Here is a 25,195-nt window from a genome sequence, read left to right on the forward strand (position 1 = left end):
GGAACTTGGGGGAGATGGAAGATTAGGACTGGAGAGAGGTGCTTGCTTCCCCCAGGGAGGTGGCGATTCCCATGAGGTTCCGGCTGGTTCAGCTTAAGGTGCTCCACAGGGTTTATTTTGATGCAAAGTTGTTGTTTAGGTTGGGTAGGAGACCAGATCCTCTCTGTCTACGATGATGCAACCAGACTGGTACATTCACGCACATAATCTGGGACTGCCCCCACATCCAAAAATATTGGACGGATATCACCCGGCAACTAAACAGAGCTTGCGGCAAGCCCATCCAACCTTCCCCCAAACTATGCCTCCTTAATATATGGGAGGCAACGGATCTCACACAGGCGGAACAATCATGGGCGACCATGGGGTGGACCATAGCCAAATGCAACACTGCCCAGAAGTGGGGGGCTGCCGCGCTGCCACGAATAAGGGACTGGGCGGCCGACGTGGACTATGCTATGGTGGTCGAAAAAACGGTGTTTAAAGGGTGAGGTTATCCCCAAAAAGTGGGACCACAAATGGGGAAAGTGGAATAAATATAGAGGTGGTATTTGCATTTCTCCCAAGGTGGAACTGAGGAGGGAAAGGCTAATATTGATGGATACACTGGATGGGAATATGGGGACCCTTTCACCGGGCAGTCGTCACTAGTATGCTTCAGTACATGTCCTATGTACCTGTTTTCCAATGTTTGTTGACTATGCGAGGAGGTAATTACTGTAATGGTTGTTATGGTATCCGAAGAGAGACGAACTATGTATAAACTGCGAGGCATTGCATTGCTTTTGTCCTACCATGCCATTGATTTCTGTATAATGTCTGAACCGATGCTTTTTGTTCTTAATAAAAATTGTTTTAAAAAGAAAAGAAAAGTACCCCGCCCTGAGGGATTGTTGAGTTTTACCTCCTCTTAGGGGGGTGTTGGGGTAGTGAGTGTGGCTTGTTGGTAAGCAGCCCCAATCATTACACTCATTGCAGGCAAATCATTCACTTCTAGGGCACCTCTTTGCTGATTTAATAATCTCAAATGCTGTCAACCTACACAGAATTTGAGCTCACGTTCTAGTTTCATAATCCCAGAGTTTAGACATGTAACAGTTATTTCAGGGTGCAAACTCCTGGATCTCCTACCTGCAAATCTGAATGAACTCGTGTTTTTTTAATTACAAGATATCCTAAAAGACTGCTCTGCTCATTTGTATTGTGCTAATCTGGATAATGCATTAGTTCCATACTCCTATAACCGTTCCCTACTATGCAAAACCCTTCATGATATAGTGCACTAAGCAATATTTAGCATCTGGGGCCAGGTTGGTATGAGAAGCGGAGCTTCTGTGCTGGTCTTGAGGATGCAGGTCTTCCCAGCATCACATGTACTATCCTTGTCTGGTAAGGTGCATATTCTCTGATGATCTAAGACAATAGATACCCCACCTCTGGTACACTGATCCAAGCTGCAGACACTGCAGACCCCTAACAATCATGAACGAATTTTGGCCCAGAGCCCTAAAAGTAAAATGTGTTATAATCCTGCATCAAGCATGGATCTGGGAAGTCCCAAAAACACTACTTTTACAATAAAAATATTAACAAATATTACTTGATCATGGATTGTGGGAGGTTGGTCTTCACAAATGGAATGGCTCCTTGCTTCTTCAGAACCTGGACGATTACGCTGTCCTCTGGTGCAGGCTTGCCAAGGAAGTGCACAAGGCCGACGTGGTTATCATGGCCCTAGGAGAGAAATTAAAGTTATCCTCCAGCTCCTGATTTGCTGTGCTAAAAATTAATATTTCTTTTTCATTTTCTACTTCATAATAAATATATTCTTTTTTTATTGCTATCTTAAAGTTTTTATTATGTTTTGCAATTTTATTTTGTTAGTAGGTTATCTATGATATCTTGTCATGTATTTTATATTACTGTCTGGAGGTGAGTGGAAATGTATGTGCTTGTGTATTAGAGATTATGTCAGTGAGTAGTTCCTCTCTTCTACTTCTTTAGGATTATGAGATCTGTTTGTATAAACATGGATGGAGGTTCAGTGACACGTTGGTGAGATTGCCGAGTTGGTGGTTGGGGCTTGAGTAACCAGCCCTTGATGTGGTGTGTCGCCCACTTTGTACCTGAATAACTTAGTTTTGTACCAGGTATTGTCTTTCCACTGGTGATGAGAACCTTGGCATTACCTTCTCAGAATGCTCTTGCAACCAAACGTTTAAAGCCCACTACCAAGAGGCAGGATAGTTGTCTGCCCATCTTTCTGGAAGTGGTCCACAGTCAAGGTTACAGCAGGATATTTTAAAGTCATATTGTATCAGAGTATGTTTATTTTGTGCGCTGATGGCCAAAGAATTTCTCCTCATAATCTGACTATCCTCGCATTGCTATGGAAAGGGAACTGTGTAAACAATTTCTGAAGTATAAGGACCTGCAAGATACTCATTCGAAGTCTTCACAATGCTGATTGAAAGGGCATCTAGAGACCAACAAGGTAATGAAAAACTATTCTGTGAGTGTGTGAGATTATCAGCTTTGTGCATGCCTAATGACTTGTATAAACATATTTTACTTTGGGTCTCCCTCAAGCTCCGGTCCCTTGCCTGGATTGCTATATTCACAACTGTTGCGTCCAGGCCCTCAGGAGATGGTTCATCTGAATCATCCAAGCCAGGTGCACAACTGTGCTGCACACCACATCCTCATAGAGATATTCTTCATATCTTGGCAATGGAGAGCATCTATCATATTGCAGCTTCTTTAAAGATTGACCCTGTGAGAACTGTAATGTGGCAGAGTGGACACATGAAAGAAAGTCTATAGATAATAGTGTGTCCTCTAGTGACGAAGAGAGCAACATAAAATTCTTCTTTGACAGCATCGGCCTTTAAGACCCCTACAAAGGAGGCACAATATTATTATTAAAGTTACTGCCAGAGCATGTAACACACTAGTTCAGACCCTGTCAGGTGAGCTAAGAAGCTGAATACAGGCCTGCCTGGTGGCAGATGGGGTATGACATATTGAAATGGGCTCCAGTTGGCTGTGAGAAAATAGTTAGACTAGGGTGATAGCGTCTTTTCAATCACAGGCAGGTGCAGAGCATAAATCTGTCACCTCAAACCACACTTCCCCAGAATGCATTGGAACTTCGGACAGTTCCTCCTCAAGAAGAGGACTCTGCTAGAAGAAGACTCCTGAGTCCTACTGGAAGTGGCGGACTCATTCAAGGACTCAAGGAATCCTGACTCCTAACAGGGACTGGAGCTGGTGTCCAAGGGTCAAGTGGTTGGAGCACTGTTTGTCTGTTTCAGGGATACAAAAGGGCTCCTGATTCCAACACATCCCAGCTGCCCACAGAAAACTGGATCCCATAGGAAACTTGGCTAGAGACACACCTATCACCCAGAACCCTAACCTTGAGGAGAGGAGGTAGTGGTTTTAGGGTTAGCCAGAATTACCTTTTCCAGCAGTTGGAGAACTGTGGCCTTAGTCATTTTTCCCTTCTGCCACATGATACTAAGGCTTACCCTGGAACATTTAGATTTTTTTAGATTTATTTATTTACTGCACAATTACTTACCTTCATTGCAATCATTTACAAAAGAAGCCATATAGAAAACATTTTGCATTCAAAAGGACATTGTGTTATCATTAAATAACTCATTAATAAGAAGTTAATATTAAAAATCTCAGTAAACAATTGGGGTATAATGCAGGCACCCACATTTTTAAATCTATGGCTCAAGGGGGTGTTTAAGATTCATTAAGGTTGTTTCCAATGTCATATTTCATAAACCAGCTGCCAATTGCACAGAGCCACCTCTCAAACACTCCTCTAGCGCTCCTTGGCAGGTTTGAATATTTAAAATATTCCAAATTGGCCGAAGCCAAAACTTTCTCAGCGGTTTCAGATCCTTGCAGATGCAGAGTACATGGATCAATGATTTCTCCCCAGTTCCGCAAAGACGGCATTGTTTGTCCTTCTCTTGATTCCTCCTTCCATACCAGTATGCCATCAGCGGAACTAAGCCATGGTGCAGACCCATTAACTGGCGCATTATTGTTAGGTTGAGGGGAGTAGTCAGATAGTGTAGCAAAGCCCAAGAGTCAGAGTTTTAGTGCCCAGCAGCCATGACCTAAATTTTTCACTTCTAGTGCATTTTGTTCAGCCGATAGTAATTTTGCTTGCTTTGTTAGTACCTTCAACACCGCTGGAATTGGCTAAGAGCTTGCCCAAATTACTTGTGCATCCAGGAACTCTACACAGTGCGTTAGGAACTTGTGCCAATGTGTCCAGCTGCGACCTTTTAATGTACACCCCTAAGCCTGTTTGGCTTTCAAACAGTAGGCCACAAACCTGACTTTTTATAACCATTGCTGTGATGTCAGTTTAAATTCCATTTGAATTTGAGCGTGGGTGGTGCAATTTCGGCAGTAAAAACACCCTGCAGAAGCAAGCTGACTGGGCTCTATCCAACCAAGTTGTCAGTTTGTCTCTATATGTCATCGCACCGTAAGCCTCTGCTGGTAATAAGTTACTGCCCATTACCTTAGGAAGGGGAGATGAATCTGTTGTGCTCATGGATTTTTTCACTTTGTAAAAGGGAGTTCGCTACACCCTGTGGGGCAGTGATGAGTGAGGCTGAACGCCCCGTATGGTCAAGCCAGATTCTAAGGTACTTATATGCGGTGACTACTTTGATGGCCTTCAATGAACCAAGACCCTTTTCTTGCATGCTGCCTGGTAACAATCATCACCTTTGTTTTCCAGGCAATTTGTATTACAATACGATGACAATGCCGTCAAGAGCCTCTGAAGGCCGATCGGAATTTGATCTAGCAATACTGTGTTGTCTGTGTATTGTAAGGATTGGATTTTGGTTCCTGAGAATTTAAGTGGGAATGATCTCTCAAATGCTAAGTGCTATGGAAGGTCTGCCAAATACAAGTTAAAGAGAATAGATGCCAGAACGCACTCTTGCTATAGCCCCTTGTTGGTTTCAATTTTGTTTGTGGTAGCCCATCCCGTGGTGACACTTATTTTTACCCAGGTATCTGACTATAAGGTAATAATTGCTTTCAGTAGGGTTTGGGATTGCCCCAATTCTTTAGTTTGTCCCACAATCTTGAGCGTGATACACTGTCAAATGCAGTTTGAAAGTCAATGTATCCTAAGTACAGAGCCCTCCCTTTTCTTGCTAAAGTATCTTCTATCATGTGGGCAACACAAATAAGATTGTCTTCAATGTTGCAGCTTTTTTGAAAGCCTGTTTGAGAATATGGGATCAGCTTTCATTCTTCTGCCCAACCTAGCACCTCTTGATATAAGATCCTGGCATAACACTCCCCCTCTATTTCAAGCAGGGCGATCAATCAATAGTTCTCTGGATTTACTCGGGAGCCCTTTTTGTGGATTGGGACTAGGAGTGAATCTCACCATGTCTCCGGGATACTTCCTGCCAATCGGCATTCCCAGAACAGGGGTGCCATTATTGTAGTCCATCTCTGGGTTGCCCCTTTATATATCATTGCTGGGATTCCATTTGGGCCCGGCGCACCCCCTGGTCGCATTCTCTTTATGGCGTGTAGTACTTGAGTTGTTGTTATTTTAACAATATCCTCATCTGGTGGCTCAGATGTTCCTCTGTTACCCTTTTGAGCCAGATGAATCGTTTATTAATTGTTTCTTTTCATCTTATTATTTCGAGGCCCTTCATCGCTGTTGGTTTTGACATAAAGAACCTAAATGTAAGTTTCCCAGATAATTGGTGCGATCATTGTGACTATCGGGGAATGATTTGGCTTAAATTTGTTCATCCAGATCCAAAATTTTCGTAGACCCTTTAATTTTAAGATTTCGTATGCTTTTCTCCAGGCTTTTTCCAGCGCTGTGCTTCCGTTTTTCTCTCATAAGCATATCTGCCTTTCCTGTATTCCTGACGAATTGCAGTAACCTTTGCACGTAGCTCTATGTTTCAGCTTTTGTGCTTGGTGATCTTACGCATTATGTTGTTTAGGTTGCGTTTGATGCTCAGTATTTGTTGCTTGCTTTTATTAGATTGGCGAGGTTTCGTTGCCATTTTGTCTATTCCAGGCGTTGCCACTGTGGTTAGGTTTTCACTCAGGTCATCCCTGAAGATTGCACCCAAGTTTGGTAAGAAAACCAGGTCTGTCCCTCTCAGAGCTATTTGTTGCACTGGAAAGGGTTCCGCATGACCTTGTAGTGAAGTCATCTGGCCTTGTGGAGCTCTCCCCAGCTACAGCTTCCATCCTTGCCCCACAGTAGGATTTTGACTTGCAAAAAAGTTTAAAGGTAAAATCTTGTCCAGAGCAAGGCAGCAAAACTATCTAGCCAACGAAGCACCCTGGGTGGCTATTAAAGGCATGTTTGTCCTCATCAGAGATTTTGGTGCCAAACAGATTTACTGGGAAATCTGCAATGATGCTTCTGACTTTTAGAAACCCTCACTGGCCATAACCATGGACCTTGCCCCAATGGGAGAATTTGACTTCTGTTTCAGAGACAAAGGCCCAATTATGTATTGCTTCAAAAATGACCTAGATATACCCTACCCCGAGTAACAGGTATCAAGGTATTAGTAAATCTGAAGGCGGGGATTATCCAGAACATTACAAGATGTACCCCAAGGGTCCCCTTGGAAATCATGAATTAATGGGGGAATTGGTTATTTTGGGTCCAGTTCCCCAGTATTTCCTCATTTTCCCCTCAATTTTTCCTCAGAGATTTCCGGCTACTTCTAGCACCCACAATCTCTGTGTTAAAATAAATAGATCTGCAGTTGCACAAAGAATCTTATAATTCCAATGTGGCCGGTAGCCTCTGTTACCGGCCCCATCAGAATTAAGAGGCCCTACGTAAATAGGGCCCTAGTTTGAAGGTAAAAACTTTGACTAGGAAGGCCTCCTTGCTGTATTTGACCTGTGCTCCATCGCGGCCAGCCTGGAATCACACCATAGTCCCAGTCAACAACAAGCTATTGTCATCAAACTTTTTCAAGGTGCCTTTTGGCTTAAATCGTTTAAAATTAATATCTCCGGTGCCTTTAACCTACCTTAATGATCTTGGCTCCTTTTTGTTCACTATTTTTTTCTTTAATTGGTTTAGTAATTTTATTGTGTTGTGTTGTTTACTTTAAAATTGTTAGCACTGCTTAAACTCAACATGCATATCTCTGGGGATTCCCTGCTGCTTTTGTCATAGCCACTAGGAGTTGACCAGCGATTCTCTCACGGCTGTGTTTTTTCCTAAGCAGCATGCATTTATTAAATTGGTAGGGGGTCCCTCTTTCTAGATTAATGACCCAATTTCTGACAGGCGTATATCAATAAAGTGCGATTGATGTAACAGATATGCCCAAATGTGTCATAGGACTCAAGCTACACTTCGCTGATGAGGACTAAAACACTGTAAGCAGTCTGCTGATCCATGTATTCCCATTTAGAGGCAACTCGGCTTGGTCTGGACCATCACACACGAAGGTTCACAGGTTCAAGACTAATTTGCATAGAGTGTGTCCCTATCTGTAATGATTTAGATGAGCAAAATAACAATGGACTGAAATGCAGAAATATGTCAGGGGTTCACCAAGAGTAAGTTAAAGCAAACTCTTTGTGAATCAGCTTTCATATAAGTAATTGATTGGGAATAATAACACTCAAACTCTTTTTTATATACAAATTACAGTTTGTAGAGTTGTTGGCATGCCTCTTTATTCAGCAAAGACCACGGTACTGCAGTGTTAGGGAGCTGATTAGATGTGCCACCAAATTACAGCAAAAGGAGAGAAAACGTCTTCATAAGTAGGTGCACTCAGGGTCCCCCTATACCGACGTCTCACTTCTTTGGTGGCAATAAAAAGGAACGGTGTTGTGTTATAACCCCCACTCTGGAAACTATATTGAATGATAAAATTCACATTTAAAATCTAAAGATCAGTTTTTGTGTCACATGAGCTTGAATAAATTGAGTTTATAATAAAAACATAAAGTAAATATTTCAGAAATTGATAATGATTATGGTAAGGAACTATCTGGATTCAGAGTACACCTGGGGACACCTTGTGTATACAAGAATATCTGGGCATATATATTTTGTGCCTGGGCTGGGTACATGCTTTTTAGATGTTAGTTTAGAGACTTGAGGCTTTGCAAATATGGCATTTATCCTTATCCATATCTTGTGCCCCTTTTGATCAGGAATTAATCTGAAAGATAACACGTTGCATCAACAGAATAAAGAGCTGTGATCCAAAGTATAAATGTGCGCCTTTCTCTTTAGCAGCCCCTGAGGAACGCCTGTTGAATAGCTCCTATGAGCCTGGCATGGCTGCTTTCTTCCGATCGGCTCTGTGAAAAAGCCCAGCACTCTAGCTCATAAAATGCTGGTTTACACTCCAAATCCGTGCAGTTTGCCTGCCCTAAGCCCTCGCCTCGCAAGGTTATCATCTGCCTGTTTAGATGACTTGCTTTCACCACTTTGCATGAATATGAATATGTTTCTTCTCACTTATACGGCATGCTGCATGAAATGTGGGTCATCTGGATGTTAAAGGAATGGAAAGAAAAGAAGAAAGGAAGGAGACGAAGAGGACAAAGAAGAAGAACACGATCAGAAGAAAAGAAGAAGAAGTATAAGAACCACAACAATACTTTGGAAGCAATTCCCTTAAAAATAGTAACTCTACACCAGTGCATTCCTGTGATGGGTGTAGATGTCCTACTTTTTGAAACTCACAAACGTTTCCAGCGGTGAGCATGGGAAGCTGGGCGCGGCTCCTGGTTCTAGAGGGACCTCCAATAATGTCGTGCGGCATGTTTCCCCGACTCCTGTTCTCCCGCTGCATAATTATATTTAACATTGACTAAGCACAGGAAACCGGGGCTGGTGTGAGCATTTTCCTTCTTTTCTACACAGGGAAACATATTTTCCCAGTTGAAGAATCCCTTCTCTAACATCTTCTCCTAGTTTGGGGGTGATTAATTCCCATTACCATCGTGGAAATGGACTTACTTCGGCTCTTGGCAGGAGTAAACCTCTGACCAGTTCAAGAGTCAGAAATGGTTGGATCTGTTAATGAATACTCCCAAACTTACAAACCTCACCAAGTTTTGCTTCACCTCTTCCCTCTTCTTATATGAGGGTCTGTACTGTAGATGTCTCCAGAGTCATGGTGGAGCCAGCAGCATTAACCTTAGCCCCCATGGTGCGGGGGCCTCTGGCGCTGTGCACAGGCTGGCCTGAGAGCTCATGACTGAATCGGGGGTGGGGGTGGGGAGAAGCCTGCATGTACTTTGCAGGGGGGCCACCTCAAGTTCTGTTACACCACTGCTTGGAGAAATCCACAGTAATACATTTATTTATGCCTGCTAGGGATCTTTTTGCGAATTCCCGACAGCTGTAAGTTAAGACATTTTCAGATCTAAATGTGCTTTTACATCTGAAAATACCCAAGTGAATTGCTCCCGTCGATTGTATGTATCGATTGCTGCTCACAGCTTTATGGAGATATAAGCAGCAAATATTCCGAGCACTAGGACTGTAATCAGTGCAACGTGTCATGATGGTGCCATGGACCCCTGCATGAAGGAAGACTCACTCGCTTACCTTATAGCCCACATCATCCTTGAGACTGATGGGGACACAGTACAGAAGGCCTTTGTTTTTCTGTTTTTTCACTTCTTGGAGCAGAGTCTCGCACTCTGGAAGAAAATCCGTCAAACAGTTCACCTCCTTCTGCACCTGCAGAGCCTGGAAAACAAGTGTGTGAGATGTAACACTCATGCAAAGAGCAATTGTAGCAAAACTTTATAGAAACCTTTCCATTGTATTTTTTCTTCTCCTGCCCCTCAGCGGCTTTCTATTTGATGATAAAGACACTAAAGGAATGAGTAAAAACTGCAATATGTAGACATAGTTCCTAAAAACATGTTTACCTTGTGTATCTGCTTCAGGGTTTGTGACTAACAGCAGAAAGGGCAGAACAAAGGGTCCCACTGGGTAAGTGACCCTTAGTTGGCATTCATGTCTAAAGCCGAAGGCTCAGCCGTGTTTAATATCGGTGGATGTTGTTTTTAGGTTGCAACACAGCGTTTACTATCTAAAGCTGGACTGTGTGTAGGAGATACCCCTGTCTTTTCTGTGACTCTCAATAGGTTTGCATTTTATACCCCTTTGTAGATCGCTGCCCACATCTTCATGTTTCACTTGTGAGTGCACACTCACACTGGAGAACAGCCTCATGGGTCACATAAATGAGGGCTTGTCCATTCAGGCCGGATGTGCTGCATATCAAGGAGTGTGTTATTACAGCATGAGAAGGAATCTTACCTGGTTCTTTAGCCAAATGGTTTCTGCGTCACACTATGTCACAACATGACCTTGTGGTGTGAGCCTAAGAGGAAACCAGCAGGAAGCCTCGCAGCCATCCTCAGAGTGTTATTAGTCAGTGTACAACGTTTGAGAACTATTGCTAAAAGCCACTGCCCTTTAAATGGGACTTTTAAAAGCTATTACTAAACGTACGTTTGGACGGAGAAAGGATATACAATTTTTACAGCTTCTGCGATAGCAAGATAGATAGATACTGCGTTGGCTGGAAACATCCCTTCACATCTCGAGCACTCCAGTAATTTGGTATTTAGCAATTGCATGGCCCCTTTCCATCTAGAGGAGAGGTCTCCAGAGACTCAATACTATCTGAAATAACTGTATTCACTGTTACTTCCTTGTCTTGGAGACTATGCCAAACCACTAAATGTTTAGCACTACATTTTAAATATGAGTATGACTGATGGATGCGTGAGAGTATGAATTGTTTTTTATATGACTAGCCACGGGGTTATGCTTTAGGTTTTGGATATTACTAAATGAATATATATGTGAAAAGATAACAAAACAATAGAGAAAACTTTTCAATGAATGTTTATTGTAACTGATATAAATTCAAAAAAAATATAAATAAAAATTGTTAGTAAATAAACACATTTCTTTGTTTAATTTTCTATGTTATGCAGGCAGGTGAGAACGTTTTGACGTCTCAAATAAAATAATATAGGTCCTGAAAGAGTTCTCCTTTATAATTTTTGCAATTGCATATTTCATCAGAGCTGATAGAGCAGCCCTGGCGCATTGCCAGCCTGAGGGCCTCCCAGAGGTCCTGGCCCTTGTGTTAGAATCATTGGAAATACAGACTGAATGGAGACCTAAGAGGGAGAGATAACCTCCCCTGCAAATAAATGCATTTTTCAATTTAATGCTAAATTCAGCAACATCACCTTGAGCATCCTTAGGGTTAACTTACCTCCCTTTGAAGCTGAAGACCTGTTTTAATTGCCCGCGTTGCTGTTTGCATGCAAGGCTGATCTGCCGCTCTCCGTACTTTGCCACCATGATAGCAGCCTCATGTCTCCATTATTGTGGGTTTGGCGCCGCCTTTCTTTGAGACCAAAGGTCATACAGAAAGTGCCCTAGGGCTGTAGCAGTTGGATGCACCCACGTGTTGTGCCCCTCGCAGTATTTTGGTATTACAGACGGGGCTGTGGACACCTGGGACCTTATTAAAGAAGGGCCCAGGGGGCGACGCCCGCTTTGTGAACCCCCAGGGCACTTTGCTATTACAGAAGGGGCTGCAGACACTTCTGGCAGCCCCTTCTGTAATATAGATAGCGATGGCACACATATAGCGCCAGCGCGATCACCAGAGGGCTTTCCCTCATTAGCATGGGGGAGAAGGCCCTCTGGAGAAGAGAAAGGGGGTCCTATGGATCCCCAGACATCCCCTTGCAGGCAGGTGCAGTCACTCACTGCACCCATCTCCTAGGGGATCTCTAAGCCCCCCTAAAAGTTCAGGCGGGTTGCTGTCTGCACGGTGAAACACGGAGGTCAGCCACTCCGTTTTTCACTTGAATACGCTGCCCCCAGCGCAGCACGAGTTTGCGCCTGCCCTGGGGGGAGCACTTTCAATGGAATAGGGTGCACTTTCCCTGTTTGTGCCCAGTGCACCTGTTTTAAGGTGCGCCGTGCCGCAAATAGGGAAAGTGCGCCCTATACCGACTCCCTCTGTATTATGGAACATGAGTGGGATTTACTTCATTTGCTTAGGATCTACCTTTGCCATTACTCTATTGTCATAATACAGATGCAGCACAAGGGCAAATAAATGGTCGGGATTGAGCAGTGCCAGTGTCCCACATAGGAGGTGGCACCCAAGGGCAATGAGGTGCCAGAGACACGCCAGGCATCCCTCTTTAGGGGTATCGACTCCCAACTCAAATACTTCTCCTCCCTCTTAAAATGATTCTGGGCCCCCTGGCAGTAAAATAAATAGACACAGGTTCAAATAATTTCACTGCCACACTCTGTAGCGCAGATGCTCACTGTCAGAAATGATGTCAAAACTGGCGAGAGTGCACTTGCTTCACACTGTCCTTGTCTGTTCCAGTATACTCAAGTGATGGTGCACTGTGGTGTAGACACAAAATGTGCCCATTATGTAATATGGCACCAGGTGTCTCTAAGTCCTAAAGTAGAGGAGCCAGTTAGCTGTGTTGCCCGGTCTATACAAGCTGCAAGTGAGCCAAGGAGCAGCAATCTTAGCTTCAATGACTATTAATCTTTTAGCAACAAAAGTGATTTGGGTTAGAGTTCTGATGCTGACTGACCAAGCAAAGTGATATGTTTATGAACCCTGAACTTAAGAGGGTATGGGTCATAGGTTAAGAAGAGGACTGTGTGTGAAGCATCAAGGTTCACATAACACAGGCTTTCCAATGCCGGCATTTTCCCTGATGTCAAAGTATATTCTAGCTTCTTTTGTGTGTTAGGAATACACAACTTACACAACTTATTTGTGTGGGCATTTTGAGACCTTTTCAAGTGTAACCTCATGTTCCAAGTGATGGCTTTGTTGGCGATGTTGTGTACGTCTACAAACTGAGCATTTTGCAAATCTGTTGCTGGTTTATAAATCAGGACATTTCATTCCAGACAATGGAGAGGACCAAGTATTCACCAATGGCTCGCTATGAATTAAGGAATGTACGACACTGAATTATTAATTGGCGTGGATGGTAGTCCATAACAAGTAATAAATTCACCAACTGATTGAATCCAGTCAAAGGTTTCAGTATTCTAAACCAAAGCACAACCTCTATTAGCTATGGCACAAGCAGTCATACTTAACTTAAAGAAAATGTGTGAAGCAATTAGAAGTACCAAAACAGTTAAAAAGTAAAAGACAACACATAAATAAAATCCCACTCCAATCTATAAAAGTAGCCAAAAATGTAATAAGCAAAATGGCACTAAAACAACAACATTCTAATAAGGAGAACTGGAGATATGAATTTTTAACGATGTCAATGAAAAAGAGCCAAGAAAAAATGCAGAACAGTTAGTCTATGGTCACAGTTGAATGGGACCATGGTGTGATTTGGGCCAACCGCGATGGAGCGTTGATCAGATACACCTTGTAGGTTGATCCCGGTCAGAGATATCTTTTGCAGGAGTCACCTGACTTTTACTGGTAACAGAGAAGCCCCATTTGAAGTTAATTAAGTTCCCAACCTCACCCTAGCTGGTCCTCCTGCAGATGGAGGGAAACCACCAACCCACGCCGAGGCCATTGTTACTGCTCTGGGAGCAGTTTTCACACTACATTAGGGTGAAGTACGTGCTGGATAGCTGCTGAAGAGCTAATGTAAATGAGCTTCCAGGAGCTTCAAGTAGGAAAAAGGACATTTCTAAAAATAACTTTTCCTAAATATTTTTTATAAATCCAATTTCGCTGTTGATTTGGGTTTTGAATTTATGTTAAAAAGAGTGGTCTAATTATTCTTCTATCTGGTCCCAACTCAAGATAGCAGAATTCATATTTTATTCTGTACTTTTTTAAAAGGACAGCCAGGGCTTTCTACAGTGAAAGTAGCTTTTAGGGGCTTGTCAATGTAGGGACATAGTGATATTGAATTTCTACATGCCCCATTTTGGCTAACATAAGGGTAATATTAATATTTAAATGAAAGGGTTTTAGGGGTTAACACATTTTGACAGGTAGGGCTGCTGGTTTGAACTGCAGCAGTCAGGTAAGGTTACAGTGGTAGACCAGAAGCCATGATTACCTTATCACACTAGTGGATGGCGGAACAAGTGCTGCAGACCACAGGTGACATTTAACAAAAGTTTAAACAAGCCCATTAGGAGCGAGCCACTTTAACCATGTTTGAGGGGTCAGGGCACAGGCAATGAGGCCTTGCCAGCAGTGTCGTGGTGCACAGAGTAAAAAAACTGCAACATCAGTCCAAAACAAATAGGGGTGACAACACAACAAGTGACACTTTCTCACATGGAACAATATCAGATAATCACAAATGGAGAAATATAACTGCCACAATAAACATTAGCAAAACATAGATGTTGATTGCAGTGGAGAAAAAATGTATATATTCAAGTAAGAAAACAAATTGTATTTATGGAAAATAAATTATTTATGCGCAACAGATTCGCAGATCCCAGTAGTTTGGAAAGTTTGCAAAGTGAAGATTGGCAACATCCTCTTTCATCAAGAAAGGGAACTACTGTAGCATTTTTAAATGTACAATTATCTGAATCAAAACAATCTGTATGATTAATGCCTTTTGTGGTACACTTGTGCTGGCAGGAGAAAAATTAAGAGACAAACCTCAAACTTTTGAGGTGAGCCAGAATAGAAGCTAATGAATTCAATAATCAAGATGCAAAGATTACATCATTTCAAGAAAAGTTGGATGTGGGAATTTGTGATGGTATGAAACCCTATTATAAAGTGAAGAACGCTTCAAAATACATAGACAATGTAGACTGAAGCAGCATTGAGACTGAATGTCATGGCCTAGATTTCTGTGTTATGGGGTACAGTAAGGAATGCAATTGTTTGCGTTTTGCTTTTGTTTTGTTATTTGGCAATGACATCAGTGGATATTTGTCTGTGTTGGACTTTGCTCTCTCTGCAGGGTCACCCCAAACGTTTTGCCTTCACCCCATCTGTTTTCAGAATTTGTTTTTGTTAGCATTAGAACTCTGTTCACTTTACCACTGCTAACCAGTGCTAAGGTGCTTGGGCACTTTCCCTAAAATATGGTAAAATTGGCCTACAACTGACTGGCACATTTAATTTACTTGCAAGCCCCTACTATATGAGACTACATGTGCCCAGAGCCCAGTGGAACCTAGTGTAGCAAATAGGGATGTCAAATTTAGACAAGTAAATTGTAACTTAAAATCTTCTTTAATAGTAAAATCAGATTTTAAGTCTCAATTCTGAAAAATGCCCTTTTTAGAAAGATTGATAAAAAAGCTGGTGCCCAGATGGTGCATCAGTTCTCTTTTTATAAAGTCAACCTCTTCTCATCCTAACCATTTGGTGCCTGCTGCCAGTGCCCCGAATCCCATGCCTGTGAATGGCTCTGCTGTTGGGGTTTACATATTCCTTCCAGACAGTGAGAGAAAAGGGGACTATTTATTGGTAGGTTGAGCCATTCTGCCAGGATTACAGGATTAGCTGTTCCCTGACCCATGTACACTTCAAAGGGCTTGCCCCTAGCGCACACAAATGAACCAAACACTAGCCTTTTGTCCACCCAGACTTCTTGGAGCCTTGGTTGTGGAAGAGAAGAACTTTCCAGAACCAGAAGGGGGGTAATATAGGGAATCCACCTACTTCAAATGCTGGCACCAGGTATAAATATTGGACCTCCTGAGCCATTCATCAGTACACTCTTGGACCTGTGGACATTACAGAAGAAGGACTGCCTTGTTCCCTAGAGGACTGCCCTACTGCTTGAGGCCTGCCTTGTTCCCATTGGACTGCCATTCAGTCTGAAGCCTGCCATGCTCTCTGAAAAAAAGACTGGACCTGCTACCTTAACCCCAAGCTAACCTGAGTGACTACAAGGGCCAGTTGGCTGACCTCCTGTTCTTAGCTACAAGGACACAACAAGTTCTAGAGGCCTCCCTATAACTGCCCAGCTGACCTGCTGCAACTGGTCTTACTTAGCCCCGCAACTGGACTTGCCTGATCCCTGCTGGCCTCTGCTAGAATGAGTCCCCGATCCCCAGGACCTGCCTTCCCAGGTCCTGGAACCTTCACTGGCATTCGAGTGCACTCCTCCAGACGTTTTGGGCTCTTTGTGACCACAAATGGGCCAGTTAATGCCGATATCTGCCTGCCTGTGACAACTGCCAACATAAAGCTTCCCTGAACCGGACTATTTGCGCTTCAGCAACCACCAGCAACAACCTGCAATGCGAGATCTGCATTTCGCACTACAGCAACAACACCCCACAGTGACTGCCAATGAAAAGCTCCAGCAACGACCATCCCGAATGCCCTACCATCTCTTTATGCTACAGCAATGACCATCAGCGACGTTCTCCATGCTCCTCCCAGCCTCTTTGCACTGAGAACTTGACTGCTTGTTCCGGACTTGAGAAGTTAACTTTTTCAGTGGGACTAACCTGGTCCCTGCATCCCGCCTGCGTTCCATCACGGTCGGCCTGAACTTGTAACTTTCCCCCATTCTAGCACGAACAGCTTTGTGCTTTTAGCCTGTATATCTACCTGAAACTTTGAAATTCAATATCTCTGGTTCTAAAGATTGGAATTTTGTCATTTGAGTATTGTTTCCTTTAATTAAATGTATCCTATTTTTCTAAATAGGTTTTATTACAGTTGCATAATTACTTTACACTGTGCTTCTAGGTTAAGACTGACTTAGTTTCTGCCAAGGTACCAGAGGGTTAAGCACAGATTAATTTTGTAACTTTTGTGTTTCACCCTGACAAAGATTGTGGTTGTTGCTTGAGTAGGGTTTCACCCATTACAACCGATAACCCAGTTTCTTACAGTCTGTATGTTTCATTATAACACTATTTAGAATTTTTCTACATGTGCTACATATTTCTCTTCTTTGGGCGATGGGAATATTTAATTATATTTAACACTGAAGATTCTACCCTATTAGGTGGTGAATACAAACTAAAAGAACCTTCCTTTATTGAAATTTGTTTGAATAAACACGCAAGAAAATTGCAGATAGAAAGACAAAATGCTTACGATCTGTGCGCATGATTTGTGTCAACAGCAAAATTAATGATTATCTGAGACAAAAGCGCGTGTTGTTCCATGGGCATATCAATATCTACCAGACCACACTAGGCAGGATAAAACCAATGCTTTGGAAATTTCCATTTGTAGTGTGACTGTGGGAAACACTGATAAAGTGAGCCTATGCGGTCCAACATGTTACAGCGTGGCAACCTAAGTGGTAGAAAAACTATTGCACCTTTTACAAAGAGTTTTGGTGCCCTCAACTTCAGTACTTGCTTTCATTCTGCCATCCATGCAATAGTTGTATAAATATGCTAAAGTCACCAGAATTAACTTGCTTTAAGAAGCCTATAATTTTAGTGTGAAATATGTAAAAGGACTAGTGATGTAAAGACAAATACGTCACAATCTTGATTTGAGGTGTGATAGAATTCTCATGCTGTCCTCACATTAGGAGCCACAAGTGGAACACCCGTTTTCATTTAAGGTGACATTGACTCACCCTATATAGTTTGGCCTGAGCAGTAAGGCAAGTTTCCAGGAAAATGTGTGAGGTGTCATGTGAGAATCCCCCCCCCCTTCAAAAAGGTCCATACAAAAAACCAAAAGGTTCAAACCAAGAAGAACAAAAAATGCAATATCAAAGTCGCATATGTGCGATTTTAAGGGAACAACCTATGACGAAATGAAAATCTTATAAGTAGGGCAAGTGACTGCCTGCCCGAAGGGGCTACATCTTTCCAGGATTGGCAGCAACGGTCCTTTTACTCAGAAGTCGTCAAATAGTTGACATTTTTCATGCAAAAGTCAACATTTTCCTGGAAATCACACACAGTTAAGAAACATTGTGGTAAATTAGGGAAAGAAAGTTTTCCTATAAATCTTTTTCTGGTTTATTCAGAATAGATGTGCAGAAAAGGAGTGCACAGGCCAGACAATAAGTCCCAAAGCCCCCTCAGTAGTTCGAATGTAACTGAGTGGACAGCTAGATTCCTCTGTTCTGGGATGTTCTGCTCAAAACATTTCCTTGTTCAAGATGTAGATTCTAGAGCATGTTTAAGGCACTGAAAAAAGAACAAGAGTCCAGTGTCCGTGAGAATTGGTTAGGAGGCAAATGTCAATATTTCCAGAACAGGTCCTCCCTCGCAGGTAGAATTCCAATGGAAGGTAGGACAACAAAGCAAGAATTCCTGCTGTTTTACTCTCCATATCAATCAATCAATCACTGCATTTGTAAAGCGCGCTACATACCCGAGAGGGTCTCAAGGCGCTGGGGGGGGGGGGGGGGGGAGGCGCTACTGGTCGAAGAGCCAGGTCTTGAGGAGTCTCCTGAAGGCCAGCAGGTCCTGGGTCTGTCGTAGGATGAGGGGGAGAGTGTTCCAGGTCTTGGCGGCGAGGTAGGAAAAGGATCTGCCGCTGGCTGTGGTTTTTCGGATGCTGGGGACTGTGGCGAGGTTGGCTGAGTGGAGGCTTCGGGTGGGGGTGTGGAAGCTGAGTCGGTTGTTGAGGTAGGTGGGTCCGGTGTTGTGCAGTGCTTTGTGTGCATGGATGAGGAGTTTGAAGGTGATCCTTTTGTTGACGGGGAGCCAGTGAAGGCCTCTCAGGTGGGGTGTGATGTGATGTGGCTGCGGCGGGGGACGTCGAGGATGAGTCGGGCCGAGGCGTTCTGGATGCGTTGGAGTCGTCTCAGGAGCTTGTTTGTAGTTCCTGAGTAGAGTGCGTTCCCGTAATCGAGTCTGTTGGTGATGAGGGCCTGGGTGACGGTTTTTCTCGTGTCGAGGGGGAGCCATTTGAAGATCCTGTGGAGCATACGGAGGGTGTTGAAGCAGGACGCGGAGACAGCGTTGACTTGCCTGGTCATGGAGAGAGTGGAGTCGAGGATGACCCCCAGGTTGCGTGCGTGGTCCGTGGGTTCCAGTGCTGTGCCTAGTGATGTGGGCCACCAAGAGTCGTCCCAGGCTGATGGGGTGGGTCCGAGAATGAGGACCTCCGTCTTGTCTGAGTTCAGCTTCAGTCTGCAGTCCTTCATCCAGTCGGCTACGGCCTTCATTCCTCTGTGGAGGTTAGTTTTGGCGGTGTGGGGATCTTCGGTGAGGGATATGATCAGCTGGGTGTCGTCAGCGTAGGAGATGATGTTGAGGTTATGTTGTCGTGCGACGTGGGCGAGAGGAGCCATGTAGATATTGAACAGCGTCGGGCTGAGGGAGGATCCCTGTGGGACGCCGCAGATGATCTCGGTGGTTTTGGAGCGGAAGGGGGGGAGGCGGACGCTCTGGGTTCTGCCGGAGAGGAAGGATGTGGTAGAGGCCAGGGCCTTCTCTTGGATGCCGGCGTCATGGAGGCATGCTGATAGGGTGCGGTGGCAGACCGTGTCAAAGGCTGCTGATCGGTCCAGGAGGATGAAGGCGGCCGTTTCTCCTTTGTCCATCAGGGTCCGGATGTCGTCAGAGGCGGCGATGAGGGCTGTTTCGGTGCTGTGGTTGCTGCGGAAACCGGATTGGGAAGGGTCCAGGATGTTGTTAACTTCGAGGTAGCGGGTCAGCTGTTTGTTGACAATCTTCTCGGTCACTTTTGCCAGGAAAGGGAGCAGGGAGATGGGCCGGAAGTTCTTGAGGTCCTTGGGGTCCTCCTTGGGCTTCTTCAGAAGGGCGTTGATCTCGGCGTGCTTCCAGCTTTCTGGGAAGGTTGCTGTCTCGAAGGAACAGTTGATTGTTTTTCGGAGGTGGGGCGCGATGGTTGTGCTGGCTTTGTTGAAGACGTGGTGAGGGCAGGGGTCCGACGGGGATCCGGAGTGGATGGAGTTCATGGTTTTGATGGTGACTTCGTCGCTGACGCTGGACCAGACGGTCAGGCGACTGGTGCGAGTGGTGGTCGCAGGGGTGGTGGACTCGGTGGTGGGTGCGGGGGGGGTCGGAGTTGAAGCTGTTGTGGATGTCGGTGATCTTGCGGTGGAAGAAGGTGGCCAGGGAGTCGCATAGGTCTTGAGATGGCGGGATGTCGTTGGTGTTGGAGCTGGGGTTGGAGAGCTCTTTCACGATGCTGAAGAGCTCTTTGGTGTTGTGTGCGTTGTTGTCTAGGCGGTCCTTGAAGGCGGTCTTCTTGGAGGTCCTGATGAGTTGGTGGTGTCTGCGGGTGGCGCTCTTGAGGGCTGTGTGGTTGTCTGGTGTTCGGTCGTGGAGCCATTTCTTCTCCAACTTCCGACAGGTGTGCTTGGAGATCCGGAGGTCCTCGGCGAACCAGGCGGCTTTCTTGTTGGTGTGGTTGGTTGTAGAGGTCTTGAGAGGGGCGAGGGTGTTGGCGCAGTCGTTGATCCACTGTGTGAGGTTGGTCGCGGCGGTGTCTGGGTCGGTGGGGTCGGTGGGTGGTCTCAGGGCGAGGGCGGTAATCAGTTGGTCCTCGGTGACCTTGCCCCAGCAGCGGCGCGGTAGCTGTTGGGTGCGGTGGTGTGTGGTGGGTTTTCTGAAGGTGAAATGGACGCATCTGTGGTCTGTCCAGTGTGGTTCGGTGGTGTGGTTGAAGGAGACGTGGGGGCTTGCGGAGAAGATGGGGTCGAGCCTGTGTCCAGCGGCGTGAGTAGGTGTCGTTACGAGCTGTTTGAGTCCGAGGTTGGCGAGGTTGTTGATCAGGGTGGTGGAGTTGGCGTCGTTGTTGTTCTCGAGGTGGAAGTTCAGGTCCCGAGGAGGATGTAGTCTGTGGAAGTGAGGGCGTGGGTGCTGATGAGGTCGGCAATGGTGTCACTAAACTGTGGGCGGGGTCCGGGAGGTCTGTAGATGAGAGTTCCTCCGAGGGTGGTGTTGGGGTCGGTGTGGATCTGGAAGTGCATGTGCTCGGCGGTGGTGAGGGTGTTGTCGGTATTCATTGAGATTTTGATGGAGTCTTTGTGGATGATGGCGATTCCTCCTCCCACTCCGTTGGTGCGGTCTCTGCGGGAGATCTTGTAGCCCTGTGGGATGGCTATGGCGATGTCTGGTGCTGAGGTGGCGTTCAGCCAGGTCTCCCTCAGGAAAGCGACGTCGGGGGCGGTGGAGTCTAGGAGGTCCCAGAGTTCGATGGCGTGCTTGCGAGCGGAGCGGGTGTTGAGGAGGATGCAGCGGAGGTGGTTGGGTTCTCTGGCTGGTGGTGTGGAGGGGTGGATGCTGGTGAATCTGCAGTTCCGGCAGGTGAAAGGCCCCTGGGTGCGTTTCGGGGTAGCCTGGTAGCAGGGGTGGTCTCGTCTGGTGTTGAGTGCGTGGAGGGTGCTGGCGTCGTAGTGCAGTCTGGTGTTGCGGGGGGTGCGGGGTGCGGGGTCCAGGGGTGCTGGCGCTGGGTGCGGTCCAGGCGTGGATGGGCGCAGACGGGCTTGCCTTAGGCACGCCTTAGGTGCGCCCGCTGCGCGCGTCCGCTGCACGGCTGCTTCGCGGCCTCCACATGAGGGCAGAGGGAGGGAGGAGCAGCTGAGAGGTGGGAGCGGGGCGGCCAATGGGGGTGAAGGGGGCGGGGCCGCAGGGGCTCAGCGGCGGGGGGAAAAACGGGAAAAAACGGCAGGAAAAGGATGGAGGGAGGGGGACAACAGAGCACAGGAATACAGAAAGCAAAAACACTGGGGCACAGAATGAAACAACAAGGTGGCACAGAGTGCCAAGAGCAGGGGTATAGAAGTGAAAAAAGGGAGCGAACAGTCAGGTGGCAAAAGCGGCAACGGAGTATCAACCCACAGGGTGTAAACTGCGAATCAGTGGGTTCATAATTGGGCTCACTTGTCAATGTTAGGCACTTCGGCACAAATGGGTAGCTGTGCCTCATTTGTCTGACTAGCTCATAAAATGGTGATGTCACCTAGGTTTTGATGAGACCTGTGTTCTAACCTCACTGAGAACATCCTAACCAGCATCTTCGGCAGATTCACAAAATGGCGCCCAGCTTCTAATAAGTTAATCTTAAGCCTCGGGAGCCACCAACTGTGCCATTTGATGTTCTGTTACAGCCGGTCAAGTATTCCTGCGAATTCATTGTCCAATCTTTTAGCTGATCATTGTATGCTTTGCTGCTGTAACTGAACTCCAAGCCTACCATGCTTGCCTGACTTCGGTGCCTGATTTTAAAATGGAGTGACCTGCACTACAGTCAGGTTTATTGTGCAGGCAATCATACAATGCCATTTTTTACACCAGCACAGTTTGACGTTATATTGAGGCCAGCAGGACCTGTACCTGTCTACCAAGACCACCACCCTTGAGTGCAACACCACCTGAACACCTGGCTGAGCGATGGCAAGAATTTCCTGCTCTGTAAATATGTAATATATAATGGTCCAAGCCTTAAAGCTGTTAAAATGTAATCCTGAGTGAATTTGTATATATATTTATCTCTGACCACTAGTATAAGTAGTAGACATTTGAAATTATTACCATTCCTATGTGATTGTAGAGTTTATCTGTTTGTATCTCTTCCTTGAGTGACTTTACAACTTGTAATTTGCAATTCTTTTCCTGTTTATATCTCTTATGTAGCTCATGTAATCCAAAGTCCTTATGTAATGCAACTTGTTCTTTTGTAAAGCATTCTGACACCTTCAGGTAATGTTCGCGCTATATCAAATCGCATTAAATAAATGAAATAAAATAAATAAATCCTTTAAAATTCAAGATGATAAAGGCCTGAAGGCAGATTGTTTTCAGGCAGACCTGCCTTATTTCCTAAATGCCTACTCTGTATCCTCGCAACTTAACCAAGTCTTGTTGGATCATCTATAAGATATTAAAACTTTTAAATATGAATCAGATTTTAGGGTTGTTAGATTCCATTGAAATGACACACGGCTTGTAAATATGAAAATTGCACACAATCAGTGCTTAATCTGTGCTGATGGTTGCAGATATTGTGCAGCAGCATTCACACTGGAAACCAGGACTTAAGTGAAGTTTGCAGAATCATCAGGCTTTGACACGAGCAAGAGAAAAGGAGAAAGAAGCAGGAAAAACAAGACAGGAAAACAATGACAAAGACAGAAAACAGAGAAGAAAAATAAACTGCAAGAGTGAAATGGAGAGAGAGGAAGTGTAGGGAAAATAGAGGCATGAGCTGGAGTCAGCCCCAGCATTTAGCCCCTGCACTTGATTTTGTACAAATTAAGCACTGCTAGACACACTTTTGTACTCAACAAGTAACGAACGAAATACATTTTAGAAGCGAGGTAGCTGCAAGCAAGATAGGTCAACAGCCACTGTGGGCACAGAGACCAAATTAAATATGTTTGACAGCAAGGTAATGTTTATTATAAAACACAATAACCTTGTACGTATCCCACCAGAAACGTTGTGGCCCTGTACTCAGTGCAATGATCATTAACATTTGCCACTTCTAAATGTAAGCCTGGTGCCCGGACACAGCGTCAGGACAGGCCCTTATTCACAGGGGCTCCCAGGGGAGTGAGGGAGAAATACCATGTTAGCGGAGCATAAGCAGACAGTATGGTGGTTAGGCTGCGATGTCAGTCCCCACGTCACAACAGATGTCAAAAAACAAACAATCTTGTGACATTATGGAAAAAATAAATGCTCACAAAAGTTATTTGATAGAAATTGAATACATCCCTTTATGTGAGAAAGACTGCCCAGATCACAGTCCCTTCAATATGTACAATGTATCTGATCATACAATGCAGTAATGGGTTTACTTGAGCATGCCTTCATAAGTAGAAACTGGCCATAACTGAAATAGATAAAATGAAAAGGTTACTGCCCCATTCCACCACTGCACTAATTGGGTGATTCACAACAATAAGCAAGCACATCTACAACATGCAGTGTGTCACTCACGTGTTTGTGTGACCTTGTAGAGCATGCAGGGATGAATCAGAATGTGAGCTGTATGACGAAGGGACTGACTACACAGTAGTGCAATTACTGCAAAACATTTTTCTCAGTCAGTCAACAGTGAACAGCCAATCAGTAGATGTCCATGAGTGAAGTAGCCGGAGGAGCAAAATCCTGTTATGTCGTAATTTCCCTGCCCTGGTATGGGCCATGGAGCACATGCACGGGCCACAAAGAGACTGTGCGGGCAAACATTAGCCCGATTTTCTCTCAAAGATGGGATTTTCACTTATATTTCATAGATCAATCTTTCATAGCCCAGCTATATATCCTCTTTCAGCCATTCATCACAGCATGGAGAATGAGAATGAGGATTCCAAAGCACGTGCACAATATCATATCCGTGTTGGGCACCTCAAACACTGAGAAGTGCAAAATTAATAGAATTGTGGTATAATGGAACTTCAGCCGTGCTTCATGGATGTGTCAGAAAGAGGGTTATTAATTTAGGAAGTGGGGACTTTTGCCAACTTAATAGGCACTCCCTGCCTAGGTCTCAACACAAATTTCGGAGACATTCTCCTCAAACCCTGTTGATTATGGCAATGGAAGCAGGGAATTTCTTAAAGACAAGCAGTAGCAACAACTTTAAAGTAAAGAACTCAATAAAATATCCAAACTGGCTGGCCTGGCATCTTGAAGGTTTTAGATACAATAAAGAGGATTTGAAAATATCAAGGACTGGCGGTGTATCCTCAAGGATGTTTGGACACAGGCATTAAATTGCTCTCCTAAAAGACCAATGTGAAATAAAGTTGTGAAAAATATTCTGAATGAATTGTTGTTAGTGAAATACATTAGTGTCTTAATAGGCCATTACATTTTGAGTGCCTCCTCCTCAAATATTTTGTCCGAGTTAGAGTTGTTTTTAGGTGGCTGAACCCGTATGAGGGAGAGCACCAGATTGCACGTTATCCACTCTTAGTGCATGTGCAATGTAATGAAGCCACGGATGCCTTCTTTAATTTTTTACAATTTCAAAATCAATTTTTAAAAAGTGAGATGAACTCAATGAGGAAAGACACCAAAATATTTAAAATCGAATTGGGGGAATCCAGGATATGAGTTTATAAATTGTTAAGGCAAAAGCACGTAGAAAAGTAAAGCACCACTGAAAAAACTATACTTCCTGGTTGAATCTGACCTAGGACCAATTTGAGGCCAACTGCGATAGAGCAGAAGGTGGCTACACTAAGCTGGTACCAATCAGCTTACACCTTAAAACTTAGCCTC

At 44.7% G+C, this 25,195-nt stretch overlaps 1 protein-coding gene across 3 annotated transcripts in view; it reads right to left on the reverse strand.

The window, feature by feature from the left end:
• Nucleotides 1-25,195, reverse strand: part of LOC146835075 (vitamin D3 hydroxylase-associated protein-like) — a 536,242-nt gene that overhangs the window by 289,277 nt on the left and 221,770 nt on the right. For all 3 annotated transcript variants that reach the window (XM_085602742.1, XM_085602743.1, XM_085602741.1), the window contains exons 3-4: nucleotides 9,629-9,772; nucleotides 1,601-1,734 (exon numbers count right to left, since the gene is read on the reverse strand). In XM_085602742.1, the coding sequence (XP_085458868.1) occupies nucleotides 1,601-1,734; nucleotides 9,629-9,772 (278 nt within the window). The remainder of the gene's footprint in view (nucleotides 1-1,600; nucleotides 1,735-9,628; nucleotides 9,773-25,195) is intronic.

This window comes from Triturus cristatus, chromosome 4_2 (assembly GCF_964204655.1).
Source record: "Triturus cristatus chromosome 4_2, aTriCri1.1, whole genome shotgun sequence".
Lineage (NCBI taxonomy): Eukaryota > Metazoa > Chordata > Amphibia > Caudata > Salamandridae > Triturus > Triturus cristatus.